The sequence below is a fragment of the Halichoerus grypus genome, chromosome 8, assembly GCF_964656455.1.
Source record: "Halichoerus grypus chromosome 8, mHalGry1.hap1.1, whole genome shotgun sequence".
NCBI classification, from domain to species: domain Eukaryota; kingdom Metazoa; phylum Chordata; class Mammalia; order Carnivora; family Phocidae; genus Halichoerus; species Halichoerus grypus.
Window position 1 is genome coordinate 28,231,844 of NC_135719.1, and position 13,474 is coordinate 28,245,317.

Genomic DNA, 13,474 nt, shown 5'->3' on the forward strand with positions numbered 1-13,474 from the left:
TTGTTCTGTTTTTGTTTGTTTTTATCTTTATCCTTTTCTTTTTCTTCTTTTTCTTTTTTCTCTCTTTCCCTTTCTTTTCCCACTGCTTTAGGTCTTTTCTGATTTGTTTAGAGTATATTTTCTGGGGACGTTGTTACCCTGTTAGCATTTTGTTCTTTCATTAATCTATTCTCCTCTGGACAAAATGACAAGATGGAAAAAATCACCTCAACAAAAAGAACAAGAGGTAGTACCGACTGCCAGGGACCTACTCAATACGGACATTAGTATGACGTCAGATCTAGAGTTCAGAATCATCACTTTAAAGATACTAGCTGGGCTTGAAAAAAGCATGGAAGTTATTAGAGAAACCCTTTCTGGAGAAGTAAAAGAACTAAAATCTAACCAAATAGAAATCAAAAAGGCTATTAATGAGGTGCAATCAAATATGGGGGCGCTCACTGCTAGGATTAATGAGGCAGAAGAGAGAATCAGTGAGATAGAAGACCAAACAATGGAAAATAAAGAAGCTGAGAAAAAGAGAGATAAACAACTACTGGATCACGAGGGCAGAATTCGAGAGATTAGCGATACCATAAGACAAAACAACATTAGAATAATTGGGATCCCAGAAGAAGAAGAAAGAGAGAGAGGGGCAGAAGGTATAATGGAGCAAATTATAGCAGAGAACTTCCCTAATTTGGGGAAGGAAACCGGCATCAAAATCCAGGAAGCACAGAGAACCCCCCTCAAAATCAATAAAAATAGGTCAACACCCCGACATCTAATAGTAAAACTTACGAGTCTCAGAGACAAAGAGAAAATCCTGAAAGCAGCTCGGGAGAAGAGATCTGTAACCTACAATGGTAGAAACATTAGATTGGCAACAGACCTATCCACAGAGACCTGGCAGGCCAGAAAGGACTGGCAGGATATATTCAGAGCACTAAATGAGAAAAATATGCAGCCAAGAATACTATATCCAGCTAGGCTGTCACTGAAAACAGAAGGAGAGATAAAAAGCTTCCAAGACAAATAAAAACTAAAGGAATTTGCAAACACAAAACCAGCCCTACAAGAAATCTTGAAAGGGGTCCTCTAAGCAAAGAGAGAGCCTAAAAGCAACATAGACCAGAAAGGAACACAGACAATATACAGTAACAGTCACCTTACAGGCAATACAATGGCACTAAATTCCTATCTTTCAATAGTTACCCTGAATGTAAATGGGCTAAATGCCCCAATCAAAAGGCATAGGCTATCAGATTGGATTAAAAAACAAGACCCATCGATATACTGTCTGCAAGAGACTCATTTTAGACCCAAAGACACCCCCAGATTTAAAGTGAGGGGGTGGAAAACCATTTATCATGCAAATGGACACCAGAAGAAAGCTGGGGTGGCAATCCTTATATCAGACAAATTAGATTTTAAACCAAAGACTGTAATAAGAGATGAGGAAGGACACTATATCCTACTTAAAGGGTCTATCCAACAAGAAGATCTAACAATTGTAAATATCTATGCCCCTAACATGGGAGCAGCCAATTATATAAGGCAATTAATAACAAAAGCAAAGAAACACATCGACAACAATACAATAATAGTGGGGGACTTTAACACCCCCCTCACTGAAATGGACAGATCGTCTAAGCAAAAGATCAACAAGGAAATAAAGACTTTAAATGACACGCTGGACCAAATGGACTTCACAGACATATTCAGAACATTCCATCCCAAAGCAACGGAATACACATTCTTCTCTAGTGCCCATGGAACATTCTCCAGAATCGATCACATCCTAGGTCATAAATCAGGTCTCAACCGGTACCAAAAGATTGGGATCATTCCCTGTCTATTTTCAGACCACAATGCTTTGAAACTAGAACTCAATCACAAGAGGAAAGTCGGAAAGAACTCAAATACATGGAGGCTAAAGAGCATCCTACTAAAGAATGAATGGGTCAACCAGGAAATTAAAGAAGAATTTAAAAAATTCATGGAAACCAATGAAAATGAAAACACAACTATTCAAAATTGTTGGGATGCAGCAAAGGCAGTCCTAAGAGGAAAGTATATAGCAATACAAGCTTTTCTCAAGAAACAAGAAAGGTCTCAAGTACACAACCTAACCCTACACTTAAAGGAGCTGGAGAAAGAACAGCAAATAAAGCCTAAACCCAGCAGGAGAAGAGAAATAATAAAGATCAGAGCAGAAATCAATGAAATAGAAACTAAAAGAACAGTAGAACAGATCAATGAAACTAAGAGCTGGTTCTTTGAAAGAATTAACAAGATTGATAAACCCCTGGCCAGACTTATCAAAAAGAAAAGAGAAATGACCCAAGTCAACAAAATCATGAATGAAAGAGGAGAGATCACAACCAACACCAAAGAAATACAAACAATTCTAAGAACATATTATGAGCAACTCTATGCCAGCAAATTAGATAACCTGGAAGAAATGGATGCATTTCTAGAGATGTATCAACTACCAAAACTGAACCAGGAAGAAATAGAAAACCTGAACAGACCTATAACCACTAAGGAAATTGAAGCAGTCATCAAAAATCTCCCAAAAAACAAAAGCCCAGGGCCAGATGGCTTCCCAGGGGAATTCTACCAAACATTTAAAGAAGAATTAATACCTATTCTTCTGAAACTGTTCCAAAAAATAGAAATGGAAGGAAAACTTCCAAACTCATTTTATGAGGCCACCATTACCTTGATCCCAAAACCAGACAAAGACCCCATCAAAAAGGAGAATTACAGACCAATATCCCTGATGAACATGGATGCAAAAATTTTCACCAAAATACTAGCCAATAGGATCCAACAGTACATTAAAAGGATTATTCACCACGACCATGTGGGATTTATCCCTGGGCTGCAAGGTTGGTTCAACAACCGCAAATCAATCAACGTGATACAATACATTAAGAAAAGAAAGAACAAGAATCATATGATCCTCTCAATAGATGCAGAAAAAGCATTTGACAAAGTACAGCATCCTTTCTTGATCAAAACTCTTCAGAGTATAGGCATAGAGGGTACATACCTCAATATCATAAAAGCCATCTATGAAAAACCTACAGCGAATATCATTCTCAATGGGGAAAAACAGAGCTTTCCCCCTAAGGTCAGGAATGCGGGAGGGATGTCCACTATCACCACTGCTATTCAACATAGTATTAGAAGTCCTAGCCAGAGCAATCAGACAACAAAAAGAAATCAAAGGCATCCAAATCGGCAAAGAATAAGTCAAACTATCACTCTTTGCAGATGATATGATACTTTATGTGGAAAACCCAAAAGACTCTAGAACTCATACTGCTATGAGTATGATAGCAGAATTACAGACCAATATCCCTGATGAACATGGATGCAAAAATTCTCACCAAAATACTAGCCAATAGGATCCAACAGTACATTAAAAGGATTATTCACCCCGAATACTGCTAGAACTCATACAGGAATTCAGTAAAGTGGCAGGATATAAAATCAATGCACAGAAGTCAGTGGCACTCCTATACACCAACAACAAGACAGAAGAAAGAGAAATTAAGGAGTCGATCCCATTTACAATTGCACCCAAAACCATAAGATACCTAGGAATAAATCTAACTAAAGAGGCAAAGGATCTGTACTCAGAAAACTATAAAATACTCATGAAAGAAATTGAGGAAGACACAAAGAAATGGAAAAATGTTCCATGCTCATGCATTGGAAGAACAAATATTGTGAAGATGTCAATGCTATCTAGAGCAATCTACACATTCAATGCAATCCCCATCAAAATACCATCCACTTTTTTCAAAGAAATGGAACAAAGAATCCTAAAATTTGTATGGAACCAGAAAAGAACCCAAATAGCCAGAGGAATGTTGAAAAAGAAAAGCAAAGCTGGTGGCATCACAATTCCGGACTTCCAGCTCTATTACAAAGCTGTCATCATCAAGACAGTATGGTACTGGCACAAAAACAGACACATAGATCAATGGAACAGAATAGAGAGCCCAGAAATGGACCCTCAACTCTATGGTCAACTAATCTTTGACAAAGCAGGAAAGAATGTCCAATGGAAAAAAGACAGTCTCTTCAACAAATGGTGTTGGGAAAATTGGATAGCCACATGCAGAAGAATGAAACTGGACCATTTCCTTACACCACACACAAAAATAGACTCCAAATGGTTGAAAGACCTCAATGTGAGACAGGAGTCCATCAAAATCCTAAAGGAGAACACAGGCAGCAACCTCTTCGACCTCAGCCGCAGCAACTTCTTCCTAGAAACATCGCCAAAGGCAAGGGAAGCAAGGACAAAAATGAACTACTGGGACTTCATCAAGATAAAAAGCTTTTGCAAAGCAAAGGAAACAGTCAACAAAACCAAAAGACAACCGACAGAATGGAAGAAGATATTTGCAAATGACATATCAGATAAAGGGCTAGTATCCAAAATCTATAAAGAACTTATCAAACTCAACACCCAAAGAACAAAGAATCCAATCAAGAAATGGGCAGAAGACATGAACAGACATTTTTCCAAAGAAGACATCCAAAGGGCCAACAGACACATGAAAAAGTGCTCAATATCGCTTGGCATCAGGGAAATCCAAATTAAAACCTCAATGAGATACCACCTCACGCTAGTCAGAATGGCTAAAATTAACAAGTCAGGAAACAACAGATGTTGGCAGGGATGTGGAGAAAGGGGAACCCTCCTACACTGTTGGTGGGAATGCAAGCTGGTGCAGCCACTATGGAAAACAGTATGGAGGTTCCTCAAAAAGTTGAAAGTAGAGCTACCTTATGACCCAGCAATTGCACTACTGGGTATTTACCCCAAAGATACAAATGTAGGGATCCGAAAGGGTACGTGCACCCCGATGTTTATAGCAGCAATGTCCACAATAGCCAAACTGTGGAAAGAGCCAAGATGTCCATCGACAGATGAATGGATAAAGAAGTGGTATATATATACAATGGAATATTATGCAGCCATCAAAAGGAATGAGATCTTGCCATTTGCAACGACATGGATGGAACTGGAGGGCGTTATGCTGAGCGAAGTAAGTCAAACAGAGAAAGACATGTATCATATGACCTCACTGATATGAGGAATTCTTAATCTCAGGAAACAAACTGAGGGTTGCTGGAGTGGGGGGTGGGGTGGGAGGGATGGGGTGACTGGGTGATAGACATTGGGGAGGGTATGTGCTCTGGTAAGTGCTGTGAATTGTGCAAGACTGTTGAATCTCAGATCTGTACCTCTGAAACAAATAATGCAATATCTGTTAAGGAAAAAAAAAGAAGATAGCAGGAGGGGAAGAATGAAGGGGTGGAAATCGGAGGGGTAGACGAACCATGAGAGACCATGGACTCTGAAAAACAAACTGAGGGTTCTAGAGGGGAGGGGGGTGGGAGGATGGGTTAGCCTCGTGATGGGTATTGAGGAGGGCACGTTCTGCATGGAGCACTGGGTGTTATGCACAAACAATGAATCATGGAACACTACATCTAAAACTAATGAGGTAATGTATGGTGATTAACATAACAATAAAAAAATTAAAAAAAATACCACAAAGGGGTTATTTCTACCATATATTAAAAATTATATCATACAATAAAAAATCCATAGTTAAGACAGTATGGTATTGGTGCATGAATAGACCAAAAAAAGGAATAGAATAGAAAGTCCAGAAATAGATTCAAATACACATTGAAAATTAGTATGAGGTAAAAGTACCACCTCAAATTGGAAAAATAAAGATGGACTATTTAATAAGTGGTACTGAGAAACTGGGTGATCATCCAGAACACAATTAAGTTGGATTCTACCTCTCACCAGCATAAATTAAAGCTTAAAATTTCATGAAAGGAAAAAAGGTGGTGGTATGGGAAGAATGTAAAAAAACTAAAATGAATCACTTGAGAATTTTTCAGAAGAGGATGGTTTGTGGAAGGTCTTTCTGATTATGCCCCCAAATCAAGAAGCAATTGTACCTTAATTAAAAAAAAATTAGTAAAATAAAAGAAGCAATCAAAGAAAAGATCAAGTTTTTTTAAAGCATAAAGTTCTGTACAGCAAAAAAAAAAAAAAAAACAACAAAAAACCAACAACCAAAAAACAAAAAACAAACGCCTTAACCAAAGTAAAAAACAACTCATTGGAAAACATATTTGCAGCTCATGTGACAGGCAAAGGGCTAATCTTTCTAATTAGAAAGGAGTTCTTAGAAATTGAGAAAAAAATTCCAACAATCCAACAGAAAAATAGGCAAAGGCTGTGAGCTGAGACATTGGTGCTAAGAGGAAAATGTTCTCAGACATTTTTCCAAAGAAGACATCCAAAGGGCCAACAGACACATAAAAAAGTGCTCAACATCGCTCGGCATCAGGGAAATCCAAATCAAAACCTCAATGAGATACCACCTCACACCAGTCAGAATGGCTAAAATTAACAAGTCAGGAAACAACAGATGTTGGCAGGGATGTGGAGAAAGGGGAACCCTCCTACACTGTTGGTGGGAATGCAAGCTGGTGCAGCCACTCTGGAAAACAGTATGGAGGTTCCTCAAAAAGTTGAAAATAGAGCTACCATACGACTCAGCAATTGCACTACTGGGTATTTACCCCAAAGATACAAATGTAGGGAACCGAAGGGGTATGTGCGCCCCGATGTTTATAGCAGCAATGTCCACAATAGCCAAACTGTGGAAAGAGCCAAGATGTCCATCGACAGATGAATGGATAAAGAAGATGTGGTGTATATATACAATGGAATATTATGCAGCCATCAAAAGGAATGAGATCTTGCCATTTGCAACGACATGGATGGAACTGGAGGGCGTTATGATGAGTGAAATAAGTCAATCAGAGAAAGACATGTATCATATGACCGCACTGATATGAGGAATTCTTAAACTCAGGAAACAAACAGGGTTGCTGGAGTGGGAGGTGGGGTGGAGGGATGGGGTGGCTGGGTGATAGACACTGGGGAGGGTATATGCTATGGTGAGTGCTGTGAATTGTGTAAGACTGTTGAATCACAGATCTGTACCTCTGAAACAAATAATGCAATATATGTTAAGAAAAAAAAAAAGAAGAAGATAGCAGGAGGGGAAGAATGAAGGGGGGGAATTGGAGGGGGAGATGAACCATGAGAGACTATGGACTCTGAGAAACAAATGGAGGGTTCTAGAGGGGAGGGGGGTGGGAGGATGGGTTAGCCTGGTGATGGGTATTAAAGAGGGCACATTCTGCATGGAGCACTGGGTGTTATGCACAAACAATGAATCATGGAACACTACATCAAAAACTAATGATGTAATGTATGGTGATTAACATAACAATAAAAAAATTAAAAAAAAAGAGACAAATGTTCTCACCCTCACTCATAATGAGGTAAATACACAGTAACTACACAAGGATGTTGTTGTTTACCATCAGACTGGAAAAATTCAAAAGTTTCCTCTTCCCCCGTGTTGGGGAGACTGTGGGAAAACAGACATTCTCCTACATTGTTGTGAAAGTGTAAATTGGAATAATCCCCATAGAGGGAGGCTGGTTGAACCTATCAAAATTGCAAGCACACATCCCCACGGGGCCGCCAATTCCACTTCTGGACGTTTATCTAACAGATATGTGAGATACCATTTGTGTCCAAGAGGATTCGCTGTGGCAGTGGGTATAATAGCACAAGACGGGAGTGACCTCCATGGCCTCAGCGGGGACTGGCTAAATATTGATCTGAAATAATGGGATACGACCCAGCTGGGAAAGAATGAGAGCTTCCTATATAATGATATGGAAAGAGCTCCCAGATTAGGTGAAAAAGCAAGGTACTAAATAGTGAGTACGCCAGCTCATGTGAAAAAGAGGATGGAAAGAGAATGGTCACTCCTAGTAGCTTTATATATGGAAGGACACCCAAGGAACGTATCAGTGGTTGCTGCTGGCTGGGAACAGGGCAGGTGGGGGACAGGTGTGGGAGGGAGACTTTTCATTTACCCTTTTAAATAGTTTTATTTTAATTTTTGTGCATATCATATTACCTACTTTAAAAAGTTAGTTAAAAAGAACAAAAACAAGAAAGAATGATCAGGACAATTATTGCTTTAAAATAAGTATATTTTTATGCTGCAAATGTAGAAATGCTTTGAAGGAAATTGGGTGCTTAAAAATATGTATACCTCTTGGCATACATAATATTTAAGAGAAGCATTAGGTGAAAAAAAGGAAGCGATTGCAACTTAATCAACTTTCTTGGGTCTCTTTTCTGAATTTTATTTATTCGTATTTTAAAAATCAAAGTAACATGGGCACGTGGTTGAACATCTGAATGGCCTGGATGGACTCAGAATGAAAAGAGAAGGTCCCCACATCTTTCTGCTTCTCAAATCCTGTTCCCCAGAGGCAAACTCTTGTAAATATTTTTTTTAATCATAAACCACAGGTACAAAAACACACACACAAAGGCAGAGATTAATGAATCATCATAAGGTGAGCACCCTTGCAATCCATGCAAGGTATAAAATTGGCTGGTGTCAGCCATTGCAGAAGCCCCTTCATGTACCCCATCTCCATCACAAGCCCATCTCCAAAAGGGACCTCCATCCTGACTCTAAAGGAACAATTTCCTTCTGTTCTTTTATAGCTTTGTCTCCTGAGCGTGCATCCCTAGACCTGGGTTGTCCAGTTTGGGGTCTATGAGTCACATGTTGCTATGGAGCATTTGAAATGTGGCTGGTCTAAACTGGAAGTACAAAGTACCCATCAGATTTCAAAGACTTAGTACAGAAACAGAATATTAACTATCTCATTAATGATTTTTTTCCTATTGATATGTTGAAATGATAATATTTTGTATATACTGGTTTAAATAAATACTAAAATTAATTTCAACTGTTTCTTTTGTACTTTTCACAATATACTTTTATTTTTTAATTTATTATATTTTTAATTTTAATTCTGGTATAGCTAACATACACTGCTATATTAGTTTCAGGTGTACAATATAGTGATTTAACACTTCTCTACATTACTCAGGGCTCATCATGGTAAGTGTACTCTTTAATTACAATGCCTTTTTAAAAAGCTTTTTATAACTATTAAAAGTTTTACTTTTTGTAACTAGAAAATTTCAGATGACATATATGGCTTGCATGTTATTTCTATTGGACAGTGCTGTGGTAGATGGTACAGTTTAATCTTGCTCTTTAAAATTCTGGTATGTTTTTAAATTGTTTTTTTAATATGCGTGTCTTCTGGCTGTTTATCTGTTGAAGAGCTAGAGGATTTGGACCTGTAGAGTTGATCACAGAGTGGATTAGGGGATTACATGACTCCTGTGCTATTCGAGGTGTTCCTCTGTCCACTTGGCAGCTGGATGCAGAGGCCTGACCAGACCCAGGTTCAAGACCCTTGCTGAGAAGGTAGATAGTGTGTTCTTTCATCAGGAAGCTCTTGGTGATGTTAGCTGCCATTTATGCTTGTTAGATTCATTACCTTGCTTGGTGTTGAGAATTGGTGATGTTCTAACTCTATCATTTATTTTTTTTTAAAGATTTTATTCATTTATTTGAAAGAGAGAATGTGAGCACAGGCAGCGGGGAGGGGCAGAGGGAGAGGGAGAAGCAGACTCCCCGCTGAGCAGGGAGCCTGAGGCAGAGCTCCATCTAGGACCCAAGATCATGACCTGAGCCAAAGGTAGACACTTAACCAACTGAGCCACCCAGGCGCCCCTTTTTTTCATTTCTTAGTTGGAATAAATTTATGAAGACTTTCACATTTCCCTTCATCTACTCAGTGTTTACCCATGGTTGAGTTCATGTAGGAAATGCATGTTAAATGCTTGATTCTTATTTAATTATCTTCCAGATAATGAATTGGTTTCTTATCATCCACTGAAGGTATTAAAATATCATTATAAACTCATGGATTTAAACATGTATGATATGTTTCCACCTATTGCTATTAGTAATATTATTGAAAGTCAAATTGTCCCATCTTTGGCCAGTGGAAGTCTCTTCAAGTGGGTTCCTGGGTCTCCCTGTTCTTACCCTACTGGTCTTTGATAGCTTCTTTGCCATCTGATGTGTGAAGATATTCCAGGCTTATCTTGTACATTTCTTGCTCCAGATCTGGAATGAACCATTTCTCTAAGAGATTCTGGCTCCAGTTAGTGGGAAATGATGAGGGCATTGGAGATGTTTGTGGCTTTGGGGTAGGTCATTGTTTCTAGACTTTTCATTGGTCAGAAATAGAGTGAGTTCATATCGATGCTTCCAGTTAAGTGCTATAGGCCTTCTGCTTACCCCTTTCTAGATTCTAGCTGTGTTTCCTTTTGTTCCACACTGAGTCCTATTTCTCAAGGACTGACATGATGTTAGAATTAAAATGTCCCTTGTTACTCAGTTGCTTTAACTTTATAGTTTCAGAATAGCAATGTTAATACTACTACAATCAATCATGATTACTGAAAACAGTTACTTTTTTTTCTTTTGCTTAGGTGCTCTGATTATCTCTCCCTTTGAAAATGGTTATATTATATCTACATTATCAGAACACATAGCCATTACATACTACTGCTCTCTTCCTCTTAGCCTTCCCCTAGTCTCAGTACTGCAAATAAATATCTATTTGAAGCTTACCATTAGTCCTTATACTGATGCCTCTCTGGTTATTTTGGCTCTTGAAAGCTCATTCTCTAATAGAATCTTCAGAAAGGGCTCCTAGGAACAATATTTCCTGGGGTTCTTGCCTGTTGGCAAAAGTTTGTGTGTACCCTTTACATTTAATAGTCACTTTTTTGGATATAAAATCCTGGCCTGTCATTTTTCTTCTGGGAGTATCTTTATATAATACACTCCATTTTTTTCTCCCTGACACAAGTGGTTGCTGTTGAAAGTCTGGCAATAATCTAATTTTCTTTCCCCCTTGTAAGTCACTTTTGTTGTTGTTGTGTTTTGCCTGGATACCCAGATAGTTTTTTTTTTTTTTCACTAAAATCCAGTAATTTAATTTAATTTTTTTTATTAACATATAATGTATTATTTGTTTCAGGAGTACAGCTCTGTGATTCATCAGTCTTACACAATTCACAGTGCTCACCATAGCCCATACCCAGTAATTTTAAAATGCGTGTTGATGTTGGTTGTTCTGGGTTGATATACTCAGGTTTGGAATGTGTTTTTTCAATATATAATGTCAAATCATTTGTCTTCAAGAGAAATCTTTGAATTATATTTTGAGATAATCACTTTGAACTATTTCTGGTTTTAGTCCTTACTGATAATTTCACATTTTGAACAACCCGTGTGATATTTTATATTGCTCTTTCTTTGTTAATGTATTACCTATTGACGTCCTATTCCTCTGCTCCATTTTTAATAGGCACAGGAATATTTTCAGTTCCTACAAAGTTGCCTTTGTAACTTTACATCATAAACTGAAATCTTCATCTCTTGTCTCAACAACTTTTGATAGTCTCAATTGCCCTCTTTATAATATGGGACATTATCCTTCTTACTACCCTTCCTTCTGCCTTCCACCACCCAGTTTTCCCCAGCTGTGCCTTTGCTTTTGTCTTTTCATACTTGGTGGCATTTGTATCCTGTTAAGGAATCATACTTGAGTTTTCAGTGCTTTGCCTATGGGACTATTCTAAAAGCTGAAAACCAAGAGAAAGCATTTCCGTTTTTATTACTATATAAATATTGTTTATTGCAAAGCCATATGGCAATTTTAATGTAGAAATCTGGCGCCACTAAAGGATCATGTTCTTGGCATCAGAGGTCAAATGGTCTTTTTTTACATTCTACCAGCTGCTCAGAATCATTCTGAATTTTAATTTGAATCGTAACTGAACCTTAACTTTTGTGTGCAATTTTTTTCTTCCTGAAATTTGATTCTCCTTCTATGTTCTCATGAAGGATTTTCTTGTTAAGAAACTGTTCTTGTTGCCTTAACCTATATCTCTGATACTTAGAGTTCCTCAGTAACTCCATCTATTTATTGGACTCATTTCTGTTCCTCTTCAGCACTTTCCTCTTGGATCTCACTGACTCCTTAAACTCATTTAATCTGACTGACTTTTAATCCTGCTGCTCAGTTTTCATACAGGGATAAAACATCACCTTCGTATTTTCAAGACATGGAGTGCTTTCTATTTGCCAGAACCACCCAGCGTAACATACAGTGTCTTTTCTTTACCCTCATGGCAATCCCATGAGATTGATAAAATACTGCCACTAGGGACTAGGTTATCTGAAGATTAGAATCTCTTCTCAAGATAACCTAATAGTTGGGGTGCCTGGGTGGCTCAGTTGGTTAAGTATCCAACTCTTGATCTCAACTCAGGTCTTGATCTCAGGGTCATGAGTTCAAGCCCTGCATTGGGCTCCACGCTGGGTGTGAAGCCTACTTAAAAAAGAAAGAAAGAAAGAAAGATAACCTATCATTAACAGTAGTAAACAGCAGAGCTAGGATTTGATCACAATACACTTTTCTACCCACTACATCCTTTTCAAACCCATTCATAACTTCATATTCTCTTATAAACCCCATGTAATGAAAACATCGCCAATTAAAATAATATCACACAACTTCAGAATTGTAAGGGGATCTATAGAAAGAGTTTAGGTGCCTGCTTTAATGGCAGATAGATGGCCTGTCCAGGGGAATGTGCTTAGTTAGGGTGGACTCCAAGCTCTGTAAGCCAGGCACGCTGGTTAGGTCGGGCATTAGACCTCCTGGGTTCAGGTCCTGGACCCACGCCTTACTGGCTCAGACTCTAGGTAAGTTACTTAATATTGAAGCATCAGATATTCATCTGTAAGACAAGCATCTCCCTGGTGGGGTTGTTCAGAGGAATAAATGAAATAATCCACAGGAAGTGCCCAGCTCAGCAAGGTGCAGAGTAAGAGCTCACAACAAGTCACACGTACTTTCAGGCCAGGGTTTTTCCTCATTCGCAGCCTTCCCATCCACATGTCAGTCAGGAGCATCTGGCTGCAGGTGTGAGCAATGAAGTCCCGGTGTTTGGCCGCCACTGCCAGTTTGAGGCAGGTGGAGTTGCTCCAGTTCTTGAGCTCGTAGGTCAGCAGTTTCATGGCGATCTGCTCGTCGTGCTTATAGGACTGGTCTAACAACTCCACGGCAAGCTGGCCGAAGTCTCTGGAGGGAAAGAAACACAATCAGGGCTGAAGCTGCAGTGGCCACACACTCTTTGTTAGAGAGACGTGTCCACAGGGCCACCACGGAGCTACAGGACACAGAATCCTTGGTTTCCAATCCTCTGCAGTCAGGAAGCTCACAGGGTATGTCCCCACATGGGAATGGCTGGGACCAGGGCTCTGTGCTCAGTCATGTTGGGGGTCTGACTCCTCCTGCTGCAAATGCAGTTTAGATGGACCCCACATCTGCCCCCTCAAGCCCCGGGGACACAGAGATGGGAAGACAAAGTTCTTTCCCTCGAGTGTTCATAGAAGAC

The 13,474-nt window shown here is 39.1% G+C and overlaps 1 protein-coding gene across 1 annotated transcript in view; it reads right to left on the minus strand.

Annotated features, from left to right (window-relative positions):
• TRPM1 (transient receptor potential cation channel subfamily M member 1) overlaps positions 1-13,474 on the minus strand; it is a 149,075-nt gene that overhangs the window by 34,875 nt on the left and 100,726 nt on the right. Inside the window, exon 17 of the mRNA XM_078078897.1 lies at positions 12,930-13,158. Coding sequence (XP_077935023.1) covers positions 12,930-13,158 — 229 coding nt within the window. The remainder of the gene's footprint in view (positions 1-12,929; positions 13,159-13,474) is intronic.